The sequence below is a fragment of the Rhipicephalus microplus genome, unplaced genomic scaffold, assembly GCF_043290135.1.
Source record: "Rhipicephalus microplus isolate Deutch F79 unplaced genomic scaffold, USDA_Rmic scaffold_56, whole genome shotgun sequence".
In the NCBI taxonomy this organism is placed as follows: Eukaryota; Metazoa; Arthropoda; class Arachnida; order Ixodida; family Ixodidae; genus Rhipicephalus; species Rhipicephalus microplus.
In genome coordinates, this window is record NW_027464629.1 from 1,217,278 (window position 1) to 1,243,675 (window position 26,398).

General features: G+C 43.7%; 1 protein-coding gene across 10 annotated transcripts in view; it reads right to left on the bottom strand.

The window, feature by feature from the left end:
* Positions 1-26,398, bottom strand: part of LOC142788370 (mitogen-activated protein kinase kinase kinase 15-like) — a 150,433-nt gene that overhangs the window by 107,018 nt on the left and 17,017 nt on the right. For all 10 annotated transcript variants that reach the window (XM_075884942.1, XM_075884940.1, XM_075884936.1 and 7 more), the window contains 4 exons: positions 25,865-26,056; positions 24,401-24,511; positions 18,446-18,615; positions 12,379-12,457 (listed from right to left, as the gene is read on the bottom strand). In XM_075884942.1, coding sequence (XP_075741057.1) covers positions 12,379-12,457; positions 18,446-18,615; positions 24,401-24,511; positions 25,865-26,056 — 552 coding nt within the window. The remainder of the gene's footprint in view (positions 1-12,378; positions 12,458-18,445; positions 18,616-24,400; positions 24,512-25,864; positions 26,057-26,398) is intronic.

Genomic DNA, 26,398 nt, shown 5'->3' on the forward strand with positions numbered 1-26,398 from the left:
TCTTCCTCGCTAAAGTGATACCTGCCTTCACTAACCACTGTAAAATGTACGCGGTGAAAACGCGACCAGGCTTCTCAGCGAACAGCGTGCGAAGGGGTATGTTCTAGGCTTCGTGCTGAACATAGTGCTGCACCCCAGTGGGAAAAAAGTAAACCTCAACAAACGAAGCTTACTAATTCCTCAAGAGATGGCGCTTCATGTATTTAAAGGAATCAACGCAACTTGCAGTGAGAAAACCGCGTAATTTAAACCACGAACACCTTTGTTGGGCGGTGTTGGACAGTGGATCACTTCGGCCGTGCTAACTTGTCGAGCGCTGCCCGACAACGAACCGCAAAGGATAATATCGTTACAGAGATGCAGTGAAGGAAGACAAGGGACCGAAAACACCAACCCCGCAACAATATTTCCTTTAAGTAAGTTATGAAAATGACATTATTATTTCACTGCTGCTGTCTATCTGCACACCATGATGCTGCCTGCCATGAACTCACAATACCATATTTCTGAAATGTTTATCTGTTTTAGTTTGTGTACCCACTCCTAGATTATGTTCTGAAAATGCATCAGAATTTTCAAGATTCTAATTGCTGCCCGGCATTAAATATCCATAGATAAAGTAAGGAAAGTAACAATTGTTCGTGCTCTAACAAATTACCTCTAGACTGGTCCACCACCTTATGTCAGCTCTTCTAGTATATTGACTCTGACTTAATAACCATATTGCACCAAATATTATGAAGCAAGAATCAGTCCTGCTAATGATGTAATGCTGTCTCATTTGCGCATCATCTTTGTCATTGATTCATACTTTTACAAACCCCTCAATGTAAACTCCATGTATTTACTACATGAAGTATTAAAACACTGCAAGGAAGTTGCATACATCAATATACAGTCGAACCCCGCTACAACGAAACTAACGAGGTGCCGAAAAAATTTTGTTGATGCGAGAATTTCGTTGTAGTGAAATCACAAAAGATATAGCTGGCCTGAGCTAGCAAAACAAAGGAACTTTTGTTTCCCGAAATCAAAAAGCGTCTGCTGCTTCCTTTTCTATCCTAGCAGTGTCATGACACGATTCTTACACATGCATAGCGACGCCATGTTGAGAAGCACGATGAAACAACAGCCACACTAACACGCTAACATTAGAAGCTGTCCGCCATGTCAAAATCAGGCACCGCCGAGATGAAGGCGTGGTGTCGTGGAGCAAGACTTGTGCCTTCTTCTATTCTATTCTTATTATTCGCAAGTTGCGGCTGGCCGATATTGTTGATAACACTGGCGAACAGCCGCTTCGACCAGTGACCACACTGGCCAAGCGCGAAAAGTACCAAAAGCATATGACATCGAAAAAAGGCATTTTCCCATGATCACACCCTGCCGCAGCGTGTGTGGAACTCAATAAACTGAGGAACTGAGCTTCAGCTTTGGATTGGTTGCAGCGCAGAAGCAGTGATGAAAGTGCCTTTTTACTTTTTGTAGCATACTTTGGAGCAGGAAAAGTACTGCTTTGCAGCCATAAGCGTTTTTGGAACAGAAAAATAAAAGCTAGTTTAGAGAAGCTATTCTTTTAGGAGCAGATATTAAATTTGTCATACAATAATTGAAGTTCAAAGCATCTCATAAATAGTAATATTTCTTATGAAATATATTGAACAGACAACAATCAATGTAAATTTCATGTAGCAAACAATGGCAGGTTGTCGAGAATGTGCTGTGAAATGAGCTACAATTTAAAATACTAGTAACAGATGACATCCGATTTCCCGGACCCTCAAGGAACTGCAAAACATCTGGAAAAGCTGGCTGTCGGGAAAAATGAATGCCAGCAAAAGTGCACTTTTTAATAGGTACTTTTCACTGACGGAGAGGTTCGCAGCAGAAGTACAGCGTTCTCATTGCAATTCAGCAAATGAGTCGTAAAGGTGGCTCTGAAAAAGAGTCGAAAGAAAGAAAGAAAAAAATTCGATATGGCCGGCACTATTGCATTTCTAAACACCTAGGTGCAAAAAGAAAAGTTGCTTATTTTTGTTTGCACAGCGTTCCACTTGCCCGCGATGATTTCTGCCTCAATTTCAGTTAACGTCATGCTGTCGCTATACACCGATGACAGTGTCAGTGCTCGCTAAAACTTCGAGCTCGTTGGATGTGCAGGCGCTGCCTCGTTGATCTCATTGTCGGAGTAGTTTGAATCGTCCATAACTTCACGAATAATTTCATCATCATTCAATTCTGCACACAGCTCGAGGTATTCGTCAGTGTTAGCGAAGCCCTCAAAGGTTATCCCGGCTGGAGTAGAAACACCGGCAATGTGCCGATCGTCGAAGGCAACGTCCGTGGGTGGATGTTCGTCGGACACGCTGTCCACTCCAGGCGAGACGGCTGTTTGGCGTCCAGTATGAAATCTTGCGTGGCGAAAACAGTTCCAGAAGGTCTGTTGGGTAACCACCTTCCACGAGTCTGCAAGCATGCTTACGGCAGACCAAAGGTCAACAGCATAGCTTTTGCAATTGACGGGGCACAGGCTGCACAGCATTATGTGGCCTAAGCTATGGCCAGAGGCTACGACTGGCAACAGATTGGCATGCGCTGAATTGCGGCATTTTCAGTTTTGAAGTTACAACAGCCACAGCAAAATGAATTCGAGGGTCTGAAAAACCACTAAAATGGCGGCATGGATAATGACTACGAGGCTGCGGTTAAAAAAAGCCGGCCACCGGATGGCAAAAGTTATAAACGTCCGGAATTTCAGACTTCTTAATATATTGATTCTATGGAGAACTTGGCAGTGCCACAGATGAGTCCACGAAGTCAGGCATGTCCAGAATTCCGGGTGTCCGAGAAATCGAACATCCACTGTATTTGTGGCAGAAATCAAATCAAAGCGCAAAAGCTGAGTGCCACAATTTTGGAGTAACTACAATCCCATATCATCATCATCAGCCTGCCTCGTCCACTGCAGGACAAAGGCCTCTCCCACGATTTGCAATCAACTCAGTCCTGTGCTTGCTGCTGCCATTTAAAACCTGCAAACTTCCTAATCTCATCTGCCCACCTAACTTTCTGTCTCCCTGTAAACCACTTGCCTTCTCTTGAAATCCATTTTGTTACCCTTAATGACCAGCGGTTATTCTGTCTACACGCTGCTGCCCAGCCCATGTTTATCTCTTTTTCTTGATTTCAAGTATAAAATCCTTAACCCCGGTTTGCTCCCTGATCCACTCTGCTCTATTCTTGTCTCTTCAGATTACACCTACCATTTTCCTTTACATCGCTTGCTGCGTCGACCTCAATTTAAGCGGAACGTACTATGTAAGCTTCTGGTTCCTGCTCCGTAGGTAAGTACTGGCAAGATGCAGCTGTTACATAACTTCCTTTTGAGGGGTATAGTGGCAATCTACCTGTCATGATTTGAAAGTGCTTGCGAAATGTTCTCCACCCCATCCTTATTCTTCTAGCTACGTCAATCTTGTGGTTCGGCTCCGTGGTTTATTACCTGTTTTAAAAACTCATGATTACTTAATTAGACGAGGTAAACAGAAAGGTAGGTCTTAAAATAATCTGCAGAAAAGGAAAGTAACGTACAACCACCTCGGAAGAGGACAGCGCTTCGAGATAGGCAATAGTGCACTTGAAGTTGTTATAAGACAATCCCATATAACTGTTCCTGAATAAGCATAGATAATCAGTATGAGATAAATGCAATTCTGTTCATTTTCACATTTCACTAAATTAGCTTGCATGTCCAACTGAAAAACAAACAAACAAACAAAACCAGCCAAATAAGCTATATGCTTATAATGCCAATTCTTGTCGCACAAATGAGATCAGAGCCGATAACGCTGCACACTAGTAGCACACTAGGATGATAGTATACAGATTCTTGTCAGCTGCTTTATGACTTATGAGTAAGTGAAACAGTAAAAGTTTGTCATTCTCATTTTCTCAGGAAATAATGGTTAGAGATCGTCTCTCCCCATACCTCGAGCACAAGGGGTAGGCAAGTAGGTAAGCAACTTTATTATTATTATTATTATTATTATTATTTCCGGTACCCTCATGGCCCAGAGGGCATTGTTGAGGGGAGTGGTACAGGATCAGGATGTTGAAAGGTGTTTGAATTGTACAAACATTGCACACATATGAGCAAATATACAAAAGCACTGAACAAACAAGTATCCAAAAGTTTACACAAATCTACACAGGTATTGCCTCTTGCATGAAAAGATAACAAAACTAACATTGACAACTGCATGCATATGACACATTACAAGGTAAATAAACACTGTGAAAAAAAAAAAAGTTCAAGCTACACAGAAGTGAAGTAATCAGACACTTTTTTCCTAAACTGGTCAATATTGTTAGTAAGCACTAGGGATGGTGGCAGGCGATTCCACTCTGATGTAGTTCTAGGAATAAGCGAATTTGAATATAATACAGTGCGACATTTCGGAATACCAACTTTGCAAGAATGATCTATGCGCAATGAAACATGAGCAGGGGGTAAGATAAGAGCCGTTTTAAGGGTGGCGTTAAATTTATAGATTTTAAAGAAAAGGCACATGCGCGATATCTTCCTGCGCAGTGCGAGTCAAGATAGAATTGAGTCAAGATAGAATCATTTGAGGGGGGGGGGGGGGTTGTGACAGGGAGAGTTGAAGTAGGATGACGATGGGCTAACCAGTCCTCAACGTCTTTATAGACGTACCCGTGAAAGGTCTCGGGAATTTGAGGCTGCTCAACACGTCGTAATTCTAAGAACAAACAACCAAGAACAAACAAACCAAGAACAAACAAACAAACAAACAAAAACTTCACAAAAACAAAAACAAAAGGGGGCAAAAGGGGGTCTCAATCGCAAGGGCTAACATCAGCATTGCAGTCTCATAGTGGCTAGGAGTGGCTGAAAACACGAGGGTAGAGTTTTTCACCAAGGTGAGAGTCTCAAAGGATCAACACAACTAGCAGAATCTATTTCAGACAAAACAACATATATATATATACATGAACACTCAAAGAAAAAAGCCGCCCATGCTTGGCGCCAAGCTCGTCAAGATGCGCCGACACGTGCTTATCTCTGACGTGTACTTTGCCCCATGAATGAATGCCTGTGCACGCGCGCTTATCCTTTGGTGGGGGAATCGTGTGCCTTCGGCTTTCACTGAAACGAAAGCATTAGTTGCTGGGCCTACAAAGATCTCTTCAGTCTCTGCACAGGCCCCTTTTGCGAAAACAGTGCGCTTTGCATACACAGCGAGGTATAACAACTGGGACACTTGTCAGTTTGTACTCATCTGTACCTGTGATTACGTATCGTGCATCGTTTTTGTTTAAACAGCGCGTTACGTGTCGAGCGGTAAACGCTGTTAGTTCGCTCTCGTCCTGCGAGTATCGTTCTCGTGCATCATTTGTGTGTGAGCAGCGCACTGCAAGTTTCGATTTGCTTGCTGTTCTCAGCATTACATTCCGAATTGTTGCTGTTGCATTTATTGCTTCGCCCTGTCGGTGAAACTTTACCTTTTTTCAATTTTTTACATATTTATACTGCTTTTAACCTACCGCTGTGTGCCCTTGGAGCTCGTAGATCGCTATCGCGTCGCCGCAACCGCGGTATCGCGTCGCCGCAAAACGGTTACAATCCCCATGCGCTTGGCTGCGCACGCGCCTTCAAAACTAAGTCGTTTTATGCCATCTACGATAGCATCTGCCGCAGGTTTGTCCGCAGAGTTTGCGGAAAGCAGCGTTGCTTTGACAGGGTGAGGGCGCACTTTGGGGGTTTTCTCAGTTACATCGTCGCCATACATGATCGTGTCAAGAGCGACCGCGGTTTCGTCCTCAGCGGTTGTAGCAACGACAATCTTACGCACTGTAGTGTACCAACCAGTCGCACGCGTACTTCCGAAGCTTCGAGTACGCTGCTCTCAACCTTCGTTTGACGGTTTCCATACTAAAGTTCTTATCACCCGCCGCAATTAGAAAATGTGTTCAGAACATTCGAATTGAGGCCCAATGAACATAGTAAAATTTGGCTGGGGAATTTGAGAATTCGTATCTGCTGCAGTTTCGCATCACTGAGATTATACTGTACGTTTACATGAACGCCTCATTTATCATAAAATGGGGTAGGGTGGCCAGATCAGGCCCAGAAATTTCAATTTCCGAGAGATTTTCATGACAACCGTACAACCGGGAAAAAAAAAAAAAACGATCAAAATCAGGGAGTCTCCTGGCCAATCCGGGATACTTGGCAGGTATGCCATCAGTACTTCAAATCAGAAACTCTCTGCATTGGGAGTCTTTAACTCTATACAAGAGCTCCAAGAAGCCCACCTCACAAATCAATATACACGTCTTACGCACATGGCCCCTGGGCGGCACCTAGCGGACCGCCTCTTGATTCGGTACGAATTCGAAATTAAACACGCGGAGCGTATTACTGAACTTTGGAGAACAAAACTCTGGGTGTCCCCGCTTCCCCGTAATACGTCCAGGGAGACACACCAGGGTAGAAGGCAAGTGCGCGTTGAGGCACTCAAAAAACTGCTTGGCTCCCGTAATGGAGTCTATAACATCGATGTGGCTGGGCTGTCACCTAGGAGTTCCTACACGGTGGCGGTAATACATCAAGAAACACAGGTGGACGGCCTTACTTTCAAAGCCACAAACTCAAGTCAGGCGGAGGAGGTGGTCAGTGCATTGGCAGTATCCCATCCTAACTCAAAACAAATAGTTACAGTCTCGAAGAGCTTGCGAAAGCTATCTGGCAGGGGGAATCTCTTCGTTGGCTCATAGACTTTTAAAATTGAGCATCAGGAACTGCGATCCTACCCCAAAACATCTTATATGGACTAGGGACATCACATTCTCTAGGGTAACGAGGCTGCACATGCAGCGGCCCGCATGCTTATTTCCTGGGGAGCTCCCCATTGCCCTTATCATCATCATCATCATCATCAGCCTGACTACGTCCACTGCAGGACAAAGGCCTCTCCCATGTTCCGCCAGTTAACCCGGTCCTGTGCTTGCTGCTGCCAATTTATACCCGCAAATTTCTTAATCTCATCTGCCCACCTAACCTTCTGTCTCCCCCTAACCCGCTTCCCTTCTCTGGGAATCCAGTCAGTTACCCTTAATGACCAGCGGTTATCCTGTCTACGTGCTACATGCCCTGCCCATGTCCATTTCTTCTTCTTGATTTCAGCTATGATATCCTTAACCCCCGTTTGTTCCCTAATCCACTCTGCTCTCTTCTTGTCTCTTAAGGTTGCACCTACCATTTTTCTTTCCATTGCTCGCTGCGTCGTCCTCAATTTAAGCTTGATTGATTGATTTGTGGGGTTTAACGTCCCAAAACCACCATATGATTATGAGAGACGCCGTAGTGGAGGGCTCCGGAAATTTTGACCACCTGGGGTTCTTTAACGTGCACCCAAATCTGAGTACACGGGCCTACAACATTTCCGCCTCCATCGGAAATGCAGCCACCACAGCCGGGATTTGATCCCGCGACCTGCGGGTCAGCAGCCGAGTACCTTAGCCACTAGACCACCGTGGCGGGGCTCCTCAATTTAAGCTGAACCCTCTTTGTAAGTCTCCAGGTTTCTGCTCCGTAGCTAAGTACCGGCATGTTACAGCTGTTATATACCTTCCTCTTGAGGGATAGTGGCAATCTACCTGTCATAATTTGAGAGTGCTTGCCGAATGTGCTCCACCCCATTCTTATTCTTCTAGTTACTTCAATCTCGTGGTTCGGCTCTGCGGTTATTACCTGCCCTAAGTAGACATAGTCTTTTACAACTTCAAGTGCACTATTACCTATCTCGAAGCGCTGCTCCTTGCCGAGGTTGTTGTACATTACTTTCGTTTTCTGCAGATTAATTTTAAGACCCACCTTTCTGCTCTCCTTGTCTAACTTCGTAATCATGAGTTGCAATTCGTCCCCTGAGTTACTCAGCAATGCAATGTCATTGGCGAAGCGCAGGTTACTAAGGTATTCTCCATTGACTCTTATCCCTAACTGTTCCCATTCTAGGCTTCTGAAAACCTCCTGTAAGCACGCGGTAAATAGCATTGGGGAAATTGTGTCCCCCTGCCTTACACCCTTCTTGATTGGTATTCTGTTGCTTTCTTTATGAAGCACTATGGTAGCAGTTGATCCCCTGTAGATTTCTTCCAGAATGTTTATATATACTTCATCTACGCCCTGATTCCGCAGTGTTTGCATGACGGATGATATTTCTACTAAATCAAACGCCTTCTCGTAATCTATGAAGGCTATGTATAGTGGTTGGTTATACTCGGAGCATTTCTCTATTACCTGATTTATAGTATGAATGTGGTCAATTGTTGAGTAGCCTGTTCGAAATCCTGCTTGTTCCTTTGGTTGATTGAATTCTAATGTTTTCTTTACTCTGTTAGCAATTACCATTGTAAATAGCTTGTATACTACAGGGAGCAAGCTGATCGGCCTGTAATTCTTCAAGTCCTTGTCATCTCCTTTCTTATGTATTAAGATGATGTTAGCGTTCTTCCAAGACTCTGGTACTCTTCCCGTCAGGAGACACCTCGTAAACAGGTTGGCTAGTTTTTCTAACACAATCTGTCCTCCATCTTTCAGCAGATCTGATGTTACCTGATCCTCACCAGCAGCTTTGCCCCTTTGCATGCTCTCCAAAGCTTTTCTGACTTCTTCTATCATTACTGGTGGGGTGTAATCTGGGTTACTGCTAGTTCTTATAGTATTAAGGTCGTGGTTGTCTCGGCTACTGTACAGATCTCTCTAAAACTCCTCCGCTATTTTAACTATCCTATCCATATTGGTAGTTATTTTGCCTTCTTTGTCCCTTAGTGCATACATCCGACTTTTGCCTATCCCAAGTTTCCTCTTCAATGCTTTGACACTTCCTCCATTTTTCAGAGCGTGTTCAATTCTCTCCATGTTATACCTTCTTACATCGCATACCTTACGTCTATTAATCAACTTCGAAAGCTCTGCCAGTTCTATTTTGTCTGTTGTACTTGACACTTTCATGATTTGACGCTTCTTAATTAGGTTCTTCGTTTCCTGCGAAAGCTTGCCAGTGCCCTGTCTAACTACCCTGCCTCCAACTTCCACTGCACACTCCGTAATGATACTCGTCAGATTATCATTCATTGTATCTACGCTAAGGTTGGTTTCCTCACTAAGAGCCGAGTATCTGTTCTGCAGCGACACTCTGAATTCCTGTACTTTCCCTCTCAGTGCTAGCTGATTGATTGGCTTCTTGCGTATCAGTTTCTGTCGTTCCTTCTTCAAGTCTAGGCGAATTCGAGACCGTACCATTCTATGGCCACTGCATTGCCCTTATAGACCTCAACATCCCACATCTTTAACATGGTTTCGAGAAATCAAAGAATACTACATCGAGCAACGCCGCTTGTATTCCGCACCAGCGAAGGAACTTTCGAAAACGACGCCTACAGACAAACACGCTGCTCTGTCTAGCTATACTCAAATATTACAACCCGAAAATAAGTGGGCAGTGGGGAAGTAGTCAACACTTAACATATGATCTGGGCCTGCCAAATGAACCCAAAACTAAACCCCATTTCCAACCCCACCACTGAGGACTGGGAGACGACCCTACTCAACAGCTCTACACTAGAGGAACAGCAAACTCTGTTCCAGCGGGCTCGAGTGCCGGCTTTGACTAATGACGTCTTGGACTAGGGATGTCGACCAGCCCGGTGGGGATAGGGGTTATATGACACAGCCAGCTTCAATAAAGGTTTATCATCATCCTGCTCATTTTCTCAGTGATTTTGGAGAAGGTTTGGAGCAACTACTATCAAAAATTACTGTTTGGAGCAGTAATTTTCTTTTGGAGCAATTTGAAGCAGCATTTTCATCCCTGCAGAAGCAACCAGGTGGCGAAAGTAGGGCAGTCTTAATGCCGTCGTTATCTAGCGACGGCAGCCCCCATGCTTAGTAGACAGCTGCAGTTCCTGGTGGTGCCAACGTGCATATTAGACTTAGTAGATTTATTTATATGTTCTGAAAATGCATTGAAGTGTTCAAGATTCTTCTTGCTGCAAAGCTATAAATCTTCGAACCTTGAATCACATCGTCAATTTTCGTTCAAGTGGAACAGCAGAAAAAAAAATGTTTGTTTTGCCAAGAATATTCATGCATTGACTCGTATGGACTGCTGACAGAGGACCAACAAGTTTTCGTTGCAGCGGGAATTTTGTTGAAGCAGCGTTTGTTGTAGCAGGATTCAACTGTAAATAAAACAACTTCTTATTATGCAATTCGACAGTATTAGGCAAAGATGCTAACCAGCTCAGCATTCCAAAGCACCCTGCATATGTGCTATTGTAAACCAACTTAACTTCTTCTGTAGTACTGGTGGTTAGCACACGCCAGGTTTAGCATTATGCTAAAGCATTAAATCCGAAGCCCTTCAATGCATCACTTTGAGTTTCCTATAAAAAGCTTCAGTTGACATGGCTTATCCCAACAGTGTGACCTATAAGGATGCTCAATTGCTGCTAGAACAGAAATAATGAGCGACTGCATTGTAACATGGCAACATTAAAATCTTTTTCTAAGAGCACGGCCACTGTGGCCATGGTAGCAACAACTACAAACATGGCCTTATGAACTGGAAATGCACAACTGCAGTGAAGGTAAGATAGTCGAGAGTGTAAGTATGGTCCAAAAAGAAAATAACACAGATTCATGACTCTTGTTCAATAATTGCCTCTTCGACAAATAGGAACGCAAACTGGTTGATAAAATGTTTCTAAAAAGCTTTTGATGATAAAGGACTATTGATTTCGCACAAAGATAACGGTAATGAATGGTGATTTATGAAACGTTACAGATGTGTCTAAAATGGCTTACTGCTGACTCGTAATATGTTTACGTGCCACGTTACACCGAAAATGCAGATAACGAATGTTGCCCACTTGCAGCCTGGCTACAGGTGGCACTGACTGACGCTCCTACACTTAATGCGCATTTACCGTATTTACTCGATTCTACCGCGCCCTCGATTGTAACGCGCGCCCGGTTTCCACGACAAAAAAAAAAAAAAAAAAACCTAAGACATCGATTGCAACGCGCACCCATTTTTCTCGTTGGCCCGCTTGATTACACCACTCGGGAAAACGACTCCTTTTGAGAGCGTCTTCCGTTTAAATATGAGGTGCGGGGGAAGCTCGTGCCTATCTGACGTGCAACGATGCATTGCTGTCACTCTAGTTTTACCGTGGCCCGATGTCAGCACACGAATTTGCTTCGCCCCCTTCTCCTCGACGGTTGTGGTGCCAGGCATGTCGAAGTAAAGAGGCGTCTGATCGGCATTCCCGATTTGCCCAAGCAGGTAGCCGTTGTTGTGCCGCAAGTTTAGGAGGAACCTCTGAAGACTCTGAAGCTTTTCTTCGTACTTCTCCGGGAACTTCCGGCATATGCCCGTTCGCCTTCTGAGGGAAAAGCCTTTCCTCTTCATAAAGTTAGTTAGCCAGCACCTGCTCGCTTTATACTGGCTCTGCATTAGCCCTTTTTCTAAGGCTAACTGCATAGGCTGCACTTGGAGCAGTTCTGTCGTCACGGGCCGCTGTGCCGCTCACTGCTTAATCACATACTCGCCGAGCAGCTCTTCAATTTGTGGAAACCGACCCTGCTGTGGTCCACTGAAGCCTTTGCGTGAATCTTTGCTGTCGACAATATTCTGCTTTTGTTTCCGCCAGTCCCGCACGCACGTTTCGGGAACTCCGAACGACCGCGTTGCGGCCCGATTTCTGTCCGTTTCGGCACACGCGATGACTTTTCTTTTAAAAGGGGCATCGTGGTGCACTCGTCGAGTTTTTGGAGTCGGCCCTTTTATGCCGTCGATGCTAATGCACTACAAGATGACGAACTCCTCAGCACACGTATTAAGTGCCGCACATGGAAAACACATAGGCAGAAATGGCCGACGCGCCATGCCGACGCACGTAGGGGCGGCCATTTTGGAAGTGCCGATGGCAATAGAATGACCATATTCATATTTTTTTGTACTCGATTCTAACGCGCATGCGATTTATGAACTCGCTTAACCGGAAAAAAGGTGCGCGTTAGATTCAAGTAATTAAGGTATACCCTCTAAAGTGGACGGGGCGATAGCGGCCGTGGTAGTTCAGTTGGTAGAGCATCGCACGCGTTGTTCAAAGGTCACAGGTTCGATCCCTGCCCACTGCAAGTTATCTTTTCGTCCAATTTTACTTCACATTTACACAACAATTATTTCTAACAAGATACCCTATACTTTTTTTGGCATGACTGTCTGTTAGATCGTATTAATATTGTGTCTAACAAATTAAACAAGCCCTTAAGTGTACACTTCTTACCTTAGCATATTCTTCAGGATCAGGGTAGATCTCGCGTGCTTTCCGCAGGTCGACAAGAAACCTCTCCCTCATATGGGCTCTGCACAACAGTACATTGTCCATTAAACCATACGCAACACAACACTGCAGCCTGAAACTGCAATATACCACTGCAGCTTACAAGGTACGCATCCTCGTAAAAGGGCAAGTAAACAACCTTAATGTTCAAAAATTGTTATGGAAAGAAATGTGCGCACTTTTGCTATGTGAACATGCTGCTGCAAGAATTTTGCGAATGCATGCTATAATAAGAAAGTTACAAGAGTTAGAAAATTTGTTTCCTCTGGTTTCAAATTTTTGCACGGCCTCGCCACCTTTCTTTGCCACAGGGGGGAGGAAGGCATGGCCCATGATCATGACTCCGCCCGATCCAGCAACGTGACACGACATCAGCGATACGTCATCAGCACGCAGCCAACGACCGAGTAGGGCTTCACACACATGAGCACATCCTTCCCTTGGCGGTAAAGCATTGAGATGCCCCTTCATTTCTGAGGCTTTCATTCTGGCAATACCGCTTCTCCCAGCAGTCTCCGGCTCCACAAAACGGCAGAAGGCATCACAGAAAAACGAAAATGCAGACTGCACGGCCAAACCGCATTACCTCAAGACCAATGCGCCGTTTTGTAGGACAAAGGGCTAATCGACAAGCTCAGAGATACGTCAAGATACCCACAGTCAAGCTTGCGTGCAACACTGTGCATACGAAGGGGATTGGTCAGAAAAAAAGAGGCATGGGAAGTTTTTCTAAATAGAGGGTCTGCGTGGCACGCAGTGCTGTAATATTCAAAGAATGTGATTGCCGCAGTCTACCGTACGATTTGACAAGCTTGTTTGGGGTTTAAAAAAAAAAAAAAGAAGCCTGCTTACTGGCACTTCAAGGCGTCAAAAGAACACTAAAGAAAAAAATGATTTTTGGGGTAAATCATACGTTACCCTTTCTCAATGCCAAAAGCACAACTTCTGCTATGTGCAGGCTCTTGGTAAGCTAGGAAATTGACCGAAACTTAGAAGGTCCGTTGAATTTAGCCTTTAAGAATAGAATGCAATAACATACTCGGGCCACATGTGCATCAATGACAAGCCCAGCTTCGGTTTTAAGTGAACGCCTTTACCGTGACCCTAGAAAACGAACGTCACTGCTTGTAACATTGGCCGTTTCAAACTATCTTAGAATGCCTATCACAAATGCAGCAGTGAAGTGCCTATTACACCATAAGTGATCCTTTTCAGGCACAAAAACTTCGCAGACAGAAAAACTCTAAAAAAACACAAAACGGTTAAGGGGTCAAATGTGTTCCAGCACTTTGTAATGGGTGGGCCTTTAAAACACCCCCTCGTTGTGCAATTCACAAGTTTTGACACCTGGCAACGTTCTACGCTTCTGCTAAGTAGTATTACATGCATTAAAAACATTGCTCTCACCACACAATGTTAATGTCGGATTTTTTACCCAAAGCAGTGTTTTGTTGTTTATTTTTATCAAAGAAAAAGAAGTTCAAAGTACAGTGTAGACCGCTTATAATGTAAGTCACGGGAGTTGTGAAAATCCGCGCTATAAGCGGTACCACGTTATAACCAAAGCATGCTTTTTTAGGCCTTTGCCTATGTCAAAAGGGCAAACCACCTTTCAAAAGCAATTTACTACACTTTTCACTCGCAGACAGATTCAACACAATCAAAGTTCAATCAAAGTACAATCAAGATTCATTACGGAAACAAAGTTCTCAAGTTCGGCATCAGCGGAAGAACGCCGTTATTTTCGTCTGGCGATGCTTGCGAACAGCACTGCGAACAATTTCGTCCTCTACAAAGCTTAAGCACTGAAGCGATTTCCGACGGTCGTGTCGGAAACGCCGTATTTCGCCGCCACCGACGCCTTCTTCAGGCTACTCTCAATGTCCCTTATGACGGATTCCTTAATCTCCAGCGATAAGGCACGGCGTTTTTTCATACCGCTTGAAGACGCCGCCAACGCCATGGCGACAGGAGCTACGCAACACACGTGCTCTGGGCTCTCAGACGGCAACGACACGGCGAAGCGCACACAGCAAATCCAAAGAGGCAAAAGAAGGAGGTTGAGAGAAAAAAAAAAAAAGCATGCTACCGCTTCTCCCCCCACTCCCCGCAGCACGCACCCGAATTGGACGCTGCCACGGTCGCCACGGTGACGAAAACACGCTCCCTCCTTCCAAGGTCTCCCCGACTCCCTCCCTACTGTACCCTCTCTTCTCCTCCGCAATGTTTGACTTTTCGCGGCGGTCTCCACGTGCGCCCTCCCGCCGACACTCCCAACGTTCCGGCGCGCCGGGAAACTGTGCTCCGTTCGCCGATTTTATGGTCGCACGTCTAAAAACTCCGCGCTATAACCGGTATTCTCCTTCCCGCGCCTACGCAATAAACAGTCGGTCTATACATTGAATTTTATGGGCGACATATCGGTGGTCAAAAAAACCCACATTATAACCGGTCCTGCGCAAAAAGTGGTTACATTATAAGTGGTCTGCACTGTAATGGCATTGCTGTCTTAGAACACCTGCTTACCAAGTAGAAGGACTAAGTTCGATCCTTACTCGAACCAGAGTATTTATTTTATATGGATCTTTTTCGAGTTTGTTACTTAATGGCAATGCTAGTTTTTTGGTCTCAGCCAACGGTGCCAACGCCGGAATTGCTGCAAAATGAGCACCTTATTGATAGTCTTAAAAAAATAAATGAAGGTGATGACAACATATTCAAGTTTCTACACCACCTCGCTGTGAAATCAGTACCCACTAGAGCCTACACAATTCTTTCCCCAAGTGGTACTAACATTAGATTTCACGGCGTAACAGCCCGTGGGATTGATTCCTGTGAATGTTCGCACAACATAATCTGCAAAACTTCGACAGCGAATATGACTTGCAAGCTATTTTAAACGAACTTTAATGTTTGCGCCTACAACCAAGCGCTATACGTCGCACCTCTCGGCACTGACACCCTCGGAGGCGACTCGACAGTGACCCCCACGTTACCCTCTTGCCACAACGTTGCACTAGATACATTAAGTTATAATGACACTAAAGGCGCCATTACTCCTTTGCAGTGTTCTTGCCAGCAGACTACTACTTCGGCATGTGGCGCCGGCGCACGCATTGAGAACTTCCAATTTCGCGACACTGCTGTCCGACTTCCTGTTTGAAAGGACTTTTTGATGCAGACCTTGCGAAAGAACGTCACCGTTTTGTGTGCGTACGAGGTCGAGTGTTTCACACTAGGTGCTGATAGTTCCACCTGGCGGCTTGTTTCTGGAGCTCTCTCGAATTGCAAGCGACGCTAGTCAGTAATGAGGGACTTGTAATTAATTATCTGCTGCACGCTGCAGCAAACAATGCACGTGCAATGACACACAGGCCACCAGCAAAGCATTGTAGTAAAAAAAAATGCGACGCCAAAGTTTTTGCGTCACTGCAATCAAGCGAACATTAAGTACCCTGTTCTTCTAGGGGGCCAGAGACTTAATGTGCCAAGATTCAGAAAATTTCGTAAGGGCCAATGCTGCCAAAATACAGAAAAACAATTTGAAATCCATGAAGTCATGCTGACATTCATGCACGCAGATTGAGGTACGAAAGTTATGAAATAAACCTTCGCAGTTCATTTTCTCTCCAGTTAATAAACCTGTGAAGTGAAAGAAATAACAGTAGAGCTTTCATTGCACAATTCACTGTCTAAATTGATTCACCGTTACACTTTAGCATCCCTTAAGGCATAATTTGTGATCCTGCACCTCACAGCACAATGATGTACCTGTTAAGCGATCACAGTGTATTTTTCAATGTCCAACTAAGAGTCGTATGAAGTCATGATGAGTGTTCTATGCCGACTCTTGTAAGTCGATGTGAAGGAACAGAAACAAACAGTCGAACACAGATATATTAAACCCAAATATACAGAATTTCGGGTATATCGAACTCGTAAGTTATCCCCCTGAATTTCCTTTGTAAAAGTATAGAAATTTGCAAATTTATATCGAACAGTATTTTTACCCACCTTCGGATATATCGAACGCCTTGCAAGCTGGAAGGTGCGCTTCAGTACTCGCCGCGCCCCGCAATATTGGCGGCAGCGCAGCTCCCTGCGCGACTTAGAAGGTGCATTTTGGCACTCGCAGCGGCCGGCGTCTTCCACGCGGCACCACGCCTCCGCCAAAACCCAAAACGCTCGAAAAAAAGGTAAGGGTGAGTGAGCTTGGACTGCACAACAACTTGCGGAACGGCTTTCTTTTTAATTTCTCTTTCTCTCTCTCTCTCATTCTTCCTCTGCGTACCCGTCGGCAGGAACGAAGGCGCCGGCGTTCTCCTCTTTTCGCCTTTTCTTTTGCTTGTTTTGTTGCTGTTTTGCGAGTTTTGATCAGCCACCCACAGCTCTCCCTTTTTACTGTTGACCTCGCCAACGCCTCCTCTATTTTATGAGGCGCTGTCCTCGCAGGTGGCCATCGCCTCGCGAGGGCAGTGTTGCTTCCGTTCACGCGTCGCCGCATGTGCGGCATTTTTTTTTTTTTTTTGCGTGCATGGTGTGCAAAGTCGCTCCTGACTCCTTGAATTGTTGACTTTTCGTCTAGCTATGGCCAGCGTCAAGAAGCGCAAGACCCTTGACTTTGCGACGAAGTTGAAAGCTGAATTAATCAGCATGTTGAGGCGGGCGAGAAATGTTCGACCGTAGCGGACGACTTCAGGATACCAGGGAGCACTCTGAGTACCTTGTTGAAAAACAAAGAAGATATCAAGGCAAAGGCGGCGGAGCAGCGAACTTCGGGAGCCTGCCATGTGCGCGCTTCTGCCCTCGGGAATATAGAAAAGGCACTTTACACCTGGTTTTTAGAAATGTTCGTGAAGAACATTCCGATGGATGGCCCGATCCTGATCGCCAAGGCAAAATGGTTTGCCGCTACACTCGGTAAAACAACTTCGCCGACAACATTGGGTGACTTCAGCGATTTAAGCTGTGCTACAACATCGTTGGCAAAAGCATTTCTGGCAAAAGCGAAGCTGTCAGCATCCAAAACATGCAGCAGTGAATGATGAAGAAGTGGCCAGAAATCTCCGCTAAGTTTTCTTTTGCGGTGATCTTCAACACCTGGCGCGACGTAAGAAGGACACAGTGGTCAACTGCACCGCAAGACAGGCTTCGAGAAGGCGGAACTGAGGGAACCAGGTCGTCCCACCTGGACACTCTTGATGAGATCGAGACTAGCGTCTCCGCAACATTGCAAATCAAAGCAGGACAAGATAAGAGATTTCTTTCATGCAAATGAATAATTCTGTTGCAGCGTGTGTGCAGAATTAGTTATTCTTGACTGTGCCCGTTGTAGGTGATGATCCACTACAGGTAAGTTTTCAGGGGCTGTATTTTTTCGAATATTTTTTTATATCGAATTTTTCATATATCGAACTAGTTCGCGATTCCCTTCGAGTTAGATATATCCATGTTCGACTGTATATGGTATACACTAAGTAAATGGAAATGTGTTAAATGAAACTGCTGTTTATGGTCATTTTTCAGTAAACATAGCATATTTTTCTGGTACCTGCAGGTTCCGTTTAATGATAGTCACAACAGAATCCTTTCAAAGATAAATCGCTTGCAAAGTTAAAGTGCCTCTAAACAGAACGACCGGCTTTATTCGGTTGCCTTCATATTGACCACTTTACTGATATTAGTCCATCTATAGAGATGAACAATGCACCTATTCAAGAGGAAACATTTTCTCTGTCCCCTTAGGTTCAGTTCAATGAGATCCTACACAAAAACAGTTACACAGCGCATGTAGGCTAGGGGGCTACACTCAAACCTCATTATAACGAACACAGATATAACAAAACATCGGTAATAACGAAGTAAATTGAAAATAGTCTTGAAATAGATACAGTGTAAGGAATAACATGTATACCGAATTTTCGGATGCAACGAACTTATTTACTCGTAAGATGCAAGTCTATTATAATGAGATTAGAGCGTATACTGTGTCAATACGGCATAAACTCACTTGGTTTGTACTTCAACATCTTGGAGGAACCTTTTGAGCTTGGCAAAAAGGGTCTGCTTGGACTCCACCGTTTCCTCAGAAACAATGGCCATCCCGAGTGTTTCAGTCACGACGCAGACACCAGCTTCGTTCACCTTGTAAGTTGTTAGTGGGTAGCTCGGGCAGGCAATCTGCAGTCAAATAACAACTTAACATGTCCACGAGTCAAGGAAGCAAAACAAAGCACCCTGTGAGGGAATCAAGAAGTCTGTCAAAGTTAGACAAGCGGGCACTACAGTGAAATCTCGGTAGAACGAACCCCACATTAACGAACTTTTCAGATTAACGAGCCCTTAAAGAATCCTGCGCCCATTGCTAATAGTTTTAATGTAAAATTATTTCACTACTATGTACTTTAGAATACCACACTTTTCAGAATAACGAGCGTTAATTTAGTTCCACATTATATTAACAACGCCTCAGTACTACAAGCTTATGTTCTGTGTCACGTTCTGTGTCAAATGAACCCAAAAAACGAAACAGCTACTTTTTTTTCTTTCTTTTTGTTGAAACGCTGACGCTGAAGCAAGCGAGCACAGAAGCGAGGGCTACATGGGAGGGCAAGGTCAGCGAGGCAGAGTGGCAGTTGCGGAGCAGAAAGCATGGGCGCAGAAAACCTGAGGCAGCGAGAGAGCAGAAAATGAAACGCAAGGAATTTTCTTTTTTAGCACTTTTTTTTCTTCGAAAGAGGCGATGACAGCCATGCCGCTTCGGGTTTTTCTTTGGAGGCCTTGTTTTTTCAGTCGTTTTCATCTCTTTTCGGTGACACTACAAATGAGTTCATCTCTCCTTGTGACAAAGAAGCGGACACAGTTTTCGCTAAGTGAGACAATAGATATTCTTTGGCAACTGGAAGGCAAAAAGCAGGCTGTTGTGACCAAAGAACCAAATCGCACCACAGGAATTTGGATGAGCTGGAGGCCTTCGCGCTGCAAAGTTTGAATGGCTCACGTAAAAAAAAAAAAATAGACACAGACTTCTTTAGAGTAAACGTGCATTTCTTGGTGTTTACTTTGCATTTGTTTTTTTTTTCGTGAAAAACGAGTTCAAGGACACACCGTTGTAAAGGTAAGCCGTTTTAGTTGGTAAAAAATGGTATTTATGGTTAATTTTCAAGCTTTCAATATAACGACCTCTAAAAATAACGAACATATTTCTGCAGTTCTATGAAGTTTGTTATACCGAGATTTCACTGTAACCAGGTGGGCATTAAAGCTTTACATTTGATACCTGGTTCTAGAGTAAAAACACGTTAATTTGAACGTACAGTAACAATTGAACCCCTTTATATAAAAGATGTACGCCAGGCAGCAATTCTCGCCTTTTATATGAGGTGTCTTATGATATAGGTGCCGTGTACGCATTTTCTTATGAACACCTATTGCAATTTAGGCACACTGGTGTCTCTTATACCAATTTGTCTTTTACATTGTGTCTGTTATTAAACACTTTTAAAACGTTCACTATCTCTCGAGAAGGATCTGTACCTTGTACAAATATGAGGAAGTCACCCACATACCTGAATATATGTTTAGCAATTCCAGAAATGTGCTGCTCGGTTCCTCTGTGAAATTTACTCAAAAATACTTTACAGCCTCTTCTGTCCCGCGTGTTTTAAGTGCTCTTCAACATAATTGCAATTATGAACGTAATCCAACTGGCGCAACTTGCCATCTCCATGCTCATGGAGTAGCAACAGAACAAAAGCAGGCAAATGCAATAATGATCAATCTTATTTATGATTGTGTTAACTTTGTCATGTAAATAATTGTGTCTTAAAGCATAAATACTAGAATTGTGTGAATATTCAAATGCTTTGGATATTTGAACAAAGATCACAGTATTCAAATTCGCTATGATTAGAACTTAAGTTACTGAAAGTTTCAAAGTATTCGAAATGAATTAATAGATGTATATTAGCTCACGTGTAACCCCGTAAAGGTGGTTTCACTGCAGTGACGTAGTGCTTAATTGTGAAAACAGCTACAAAAATCTGCACTGCCACGAAGCCCCACATCAAGGTTAAATGAACCAATTAATTTTTTTTGCGTTTAATACCTTTAATACTAAGCTTTGTATACCTACTTATATGCTCTGGGTATAGTAAATATGAAAGTGTAACATGTTTTTTTAAAGGTTATCACTTGCATTCTACCAAAACTCAAATCCTGCTACTATTCAAAGTTGTTTCTACTTGCTTTAAGGGGGGACGCGGGTCTTAGAAAAGTAAAAAATGGCCAAAAAATCGATTTTGAGAAAAAAGCATTTTTCGAATCTTTGAACCTATAATCACCTCTCCTCAAATTATTAACGCTAAATTCGATAAAAAAATAGGTTAAAATCTATTTTCAAACCATCACGGGAGTCGCAAAACAACCCGCAAAACAGAAAATTTGTTCGAACTTCCCGCGCGCGCCGCCAGCGAAGCAGCCGGCGGATTGGCGCCATCTTGGGCTTGTTTTGAAGCTGGTTCCTTTGTGCGCGTTTTGCGGGCTCTCAAAATGGCGTAGCTCCAACCCAACGACTGCCCTCCCCCGTTTTGCGAAGCCGTCTGCCGGACCGCTGATTGGCTAGAGCGCGCGCGCGCCGGCGAGCCCCCCCGTCTGAATGTGCGGAGGCAGCACATTCAGACGACGACTCGCCGGCGCAAGTGCCTGTTAGTGCCAGAATCCTAGTGAGAGCTTACACGCTACAATTTGGCAACAAGTCCCCAAGACAAACATGCCTCACTGCGCAGCGTAGAAAGAGCAGTGGCTGAAGCCATCAGCCGCTTTAATCAGGGGGCCACGAAGAGCAATGAAGCAATTGCTGAGAAGCTAGGCTACAGTGCAGGAAATCTCTTCATGCGTCGTAGCCTTGAAAAGGATAAAACCAGGCTTCACAAATTGCGGAGGGAGCACCTGCAGAGCAGTTCAACAAAGGCAACACTTGCAAAGCGACATAAGCCTGCAAGAGACACTGCATACAGCCCTGGCATGCTGTAGAATTGTAAGGATATCTGGGACAAAAATGTGTGTTTTACTTGAAATAGTGTTTTATGTATAAAAGGGCCATGTTTTTATATATAACATGTGTCTTCCTTTGGTTTTCAGTGCACTAGAACAGCCACAAAGTTGTAGACTAGGTTCCTTATACTGATTCAACGGCCAGTACACAGTTTTTAAATGAGCTGTGGCAAATATTTTGGGAAGGTGCATTGACACATTTGGTACAGCCATACTCACATAATGTAGAGCTATACAACGGTGCCATTTTTATTGCTCTAGCTCCACTTTAGCAAAAGTTACAGTTATTAGAAACTTTAAATGCGTTTTTCTCAGTTCGATGTTTTTGTGCACCACACTAAACCTTAGGGGTTTATCTTATATGTTACTGTTGATTGAGAATGACAAACTTGGTATCGTTTTATTTGTAATAACATTACCTATGGGGTGATGCTATTTTGATTACTCTAGAAGCATACTGTTAATTACAATTATGGATAGTAAAGAGCGAAAATTGAACAGAATATCCATTGTAAGTGCTGGTCTGTTTTCTTATCTATATAATGCCTAAAGATTAATAAAAATAGCATCACCCCATACAGAAAGCCCTCAGCATTGGGGCTATGCATTTATTTTTTGGATCTGGCTTGATTAGGTTGCCAAAAAGCCCCCAATGAAGTGCATAATTATTTAAATTACAGATGTTAATATCTTTTTATCCACTGAAGCTATTTCAGAAACAATTACATATTTGAAATCAGCATGAAAAACTGTCCAAGATGGTGAGGTTTGGTCAAGATTGAGCCAAAAGCAGAAAAAAAAAATTTAAAGACCCATGTCCCCCCTTAAACCCCAAAAAATAGTATTTGTACAGGCCTTGTCTCAATTTTAAAAAAAGATGTATAATATATTGTACAGGTTAGTTAGGTAATCACAAGTATGCCCATTTTTTATTAGCAGATGTGATATACACTATTCCAGTTTATTTATTCAACATTATCATATTATCATATATATTTATTATTCAACAAAAATCAATATTCGCACAAGAGTGATATGTTTTCCACATTAAGACTCACCGCTCATACGAATAGATGTCGGGGATTGTTCCTGACGTATTCCTGACGGATCGAATAAATTTGTTTGCTCTTATGATCTTAACTTGAGAAATCACCTATTATAAATGCCGAGAAACATATAATTTGCCATAACGAGTCCAGGGGTTGCTTCGTTGGGTTCTGCCCATGAAGTGTCGTGCTATGTCCTTTAGTTGTTGCGCCCGCCTGCTAATTCAAACATTGCTTAATTGAAACTGTTTTACTGTCCCTTTTAACTTGAAATTAACAAGCTTCTGCTGTATCTATTCTGCAAATGTTTGCCTCACAAAGCATTCAGTAGTATATTCTCAGGCAATTGTTTCTTAAATTCATGCCTTTTATTAATGAAATGTGGGGTGTGAAACTTCACTTACCCTGGCATACTTGCCAAGTTCGAGTATTCTGGATTCGAAAGATTTTTGTAACAAGGGGGGGACGTCGTGCTGAATTCTTTGTTTTATTTTAATTAACCAAAAGAAAACAAACAGGAGAAGGGGGGGTTCCAATCGCAAGCAAGAACATCAGCGTTTTGGTGTTACATAATGGCTTCAGATGGCCGAACATACAAGGGCAGGGTTTGCTACTAAGGTGAGAGACTCAAAGTGGGAGCGCAAATACTCCCGCAAGTTTGCGTCACCAAAACAGCTAGCAAAATTTATTTGTCAAAACAACTCGCATATGTCAAACATATTTGTCAAACATATTTGCCAAACAACTTGCATATGGGACAAACGCGAACGGACAGTACGGCGCAGCTGGCTGCCATAAAAGCGCAGGTCACAGCTTTGCCCGTTACTAAGTTCTTTCGACAGAAACGCCAAAACGCGTCTAGCCTTTTTTTACATCTTTACTGCCTTAATCTACTGCTTCAATAGCCGCGTGCTCTCAAAGCTTGTAGATTGCTATCGAGTCGCCGCGACCGCGATTTTGTGCGAGGCGGTTGCCGCAAACGGTAGATCCGTTTTCAATCCGCATGCGCTGGCAGCGCACGTACCTTCAAAACTAAGTCGTTTTATGCTATTTATAATAGCATCTGGCGCTGTTTTGTCCACAGAGCTTGCAGAAAACAGCATTGCTTTGACTGGTTGAGCACTGGATGCGTGCACTCTTACCGATTTCTGTCTGTTATGTCGTCGCCATACATGATCGTGTCAAGAACGACTGAGGTTTCATCCACAGCAAATTGTGGCAACAACCACAGTACACGCACTGTACAAAACAGTGCGTGCGCTGGTCGCACGCGTGCTTTCGAAGCTTTGAGCACGCTGCTCTCGATTGGCCTTCGTTCGAATGTTCCAGTAATAAAGTTCATATTACCCACTGCGATTAGGAAAAGTGTTCAGAACATTCAAATTTTGGCCCAATGGCACAGTGGAATATGGCGGGGAATTTAACGAATCTGTATCTGCTGCAGTTTCGCATCACTGAGATTTTACTATACGTTGAGATGAGCGCCTCATAATTTAGTTTATAATAAAATGCGGTGGGTTCGCGAGAAGCGTGGAGCAGATTTATGTGAATGAAGCCACATGCATGCACAGAAATTTTGATTTCCAGGAGATTTTTACGACAACTGTACTCACGGAAGAAATGGTCGAAATAATCCGAGAGCCTACTGGACAATTAAGGAGACTTGGCAGGTATGACTTGGCGAACTCTATGCACGTACACCGAGGTAAAAAAAAGCATCCCTTTTATCTGATATGTCACTGCCGGCCGTTGTGAATTAATAGCAAACATGCGGTGTTTTGCATGGTGCTCTTGCCTCAGCCAAATGCAGATTTGGCGCGTAATATGCCCAGGTACGCGAAAAGTTCTTGAAAGGAGAGTGCTACCTTTATAGAGTATGCCTCGCCGGAAGCGTGATCATTGCAGAGGATCATGTTCTGCTTCATGCCAACGCTTTCACGCACACCCAGTTGGTAGAAGATCTGGTTCCGCTGGTCCTGTGATGGAGACGTACCGGTTGTGAGAGTTAGAAACATATGGTACGCTGCAACAGACACGACAACTGCTTGCACAACACAATGGACTAGTTCCATTTTCGTTTTCTCGACCTGCCGCACCAACTTAGTGCAACAAGTGGAGCCACATGCGCTTGCTTTTATGTTTTCTAGGCTTGTGTGAATATTGTATTGAATAATACTGTATTTAAATTCGTTTTGATTCGGATTTAAAATGTTGAAAATTTTGGAGTACTCAATGTGAACGATTAAATGTATATGAGTCTGCATGAAACCTCCTGTAGAGGTGGTTTCACAGCAGTGAATGAGTGCTAAGCCGTGAAAGCATCTATACAAAAGAAATGTGCACTGTCACGAAGCCCCACTTAAAGGTGTTACCTTTACCATATTACCGCCACATCGATTCATCATTTTACAAGTTTAAAAGCTGTTCGCACAGGTTACATGCACTAAGTACAATAAATTTTAAAACGTAACATATTTTACACTGTATCACTAGTATTTCATCGAAAGACAAATCCTGTTGCTATTGAATGTTGTTTCCACTTCCTCTGAATTAAAAATAATGGCATTTGAACAGACCTTGTTTCCATTTTGAAAAAAAAAAAAAGACCGCGGTTAGTTGGATCATGACACATATGGCCAATTTTTTATAATATGTGAGATACACCATATTAATTCGATTTGAAATTATTCTATTAAAAATTTAAAATCACTATTTGTTTTGAATTCGCCTCTGACCTAAAATTCACTATTTACACAAGCCTGCTAATTTTACATAACTGGCCTGCCACATGTGTGAACAATACCTTGCGCAAACTGCGGCAGATAGTCTGGGTACAGACAATGAACTTTATTGAGGTCCTGAGGGGCGACTTGGAAAGTCCCCTTACGGAGGGAGGAGCCACCGAGAGCGACTCCACCGTCTGGACAGGTAGGCAGTGCCTGACCGCTGCGTCAGGCACTGCTTTGTGTAATAAAGTGTTCGATCTTTACTGTCTAAATTTCAGTATCCTTATTGCCACAACCCCATGACAGCAGCCCATGGGTCAAGTTGAGATGTACGCTAAGACCGCAAGCAATTTCAGATGCTTTGGTGTTTCCTCATCTGAGAAAGCAGAGAGGTGATGGAGCACCTACTTTTTACGGAAGGAATGAGACGCAAATGGGACCAACACATGAGGAGGCATGGACGAACGCCTCGACCTGGATGAACACAAGAAGAGAGATGCGCTCGGCATTCGTCTATGTTCCTTCTTGTGTTCGTCTCGTTTAAGTTTCATTCCTTCTGTAAAACATGTGCCAACTAGCCCAACAAAAAGTTGGAGCGCCTACCTTTACGGAGATATCGATGAGGGCAACGTCTGCGTTGTAGAACAGGTCCAGTCCGGCGGACTCCCCAAAATCTAGCTTCTTAAAGGGCAGCTCGTGCAGCGTGGCCCCGACACAGCTAGCTGCCTTTTTGATTTCCTCAAACGCAGCCTTGCGCTGTGCCAGACGGCCCCCTGCAGCACCTGTTCCGGTGATCTGCAAACCAAATGGTAGCACAAAGAGAACATGTCAAGATTTCTAGTACAGTCGGTGCCGGGTATATCGAGCTTGGATATATCTATATATTGGCTATATCAAACAGCTGAAAAATTCCCTTGAAGAACAGATGTAAAAGTATAGGGCACAAGTGCGAATATATCGAACATTTGTACGTCGACATATTCGATACACCTAACGGTGCGCCGCGCCGGAGCCGTGACACCGATCACCATTCAGTCTCGTTCCAAGAGAGTTACGAACCGTTTTCGTGCATGTACCGAAAATGTGATCGTGTTGCTTCAATAAGTTCGCACAGCGCTTATTCACTCGCGTTTTAAA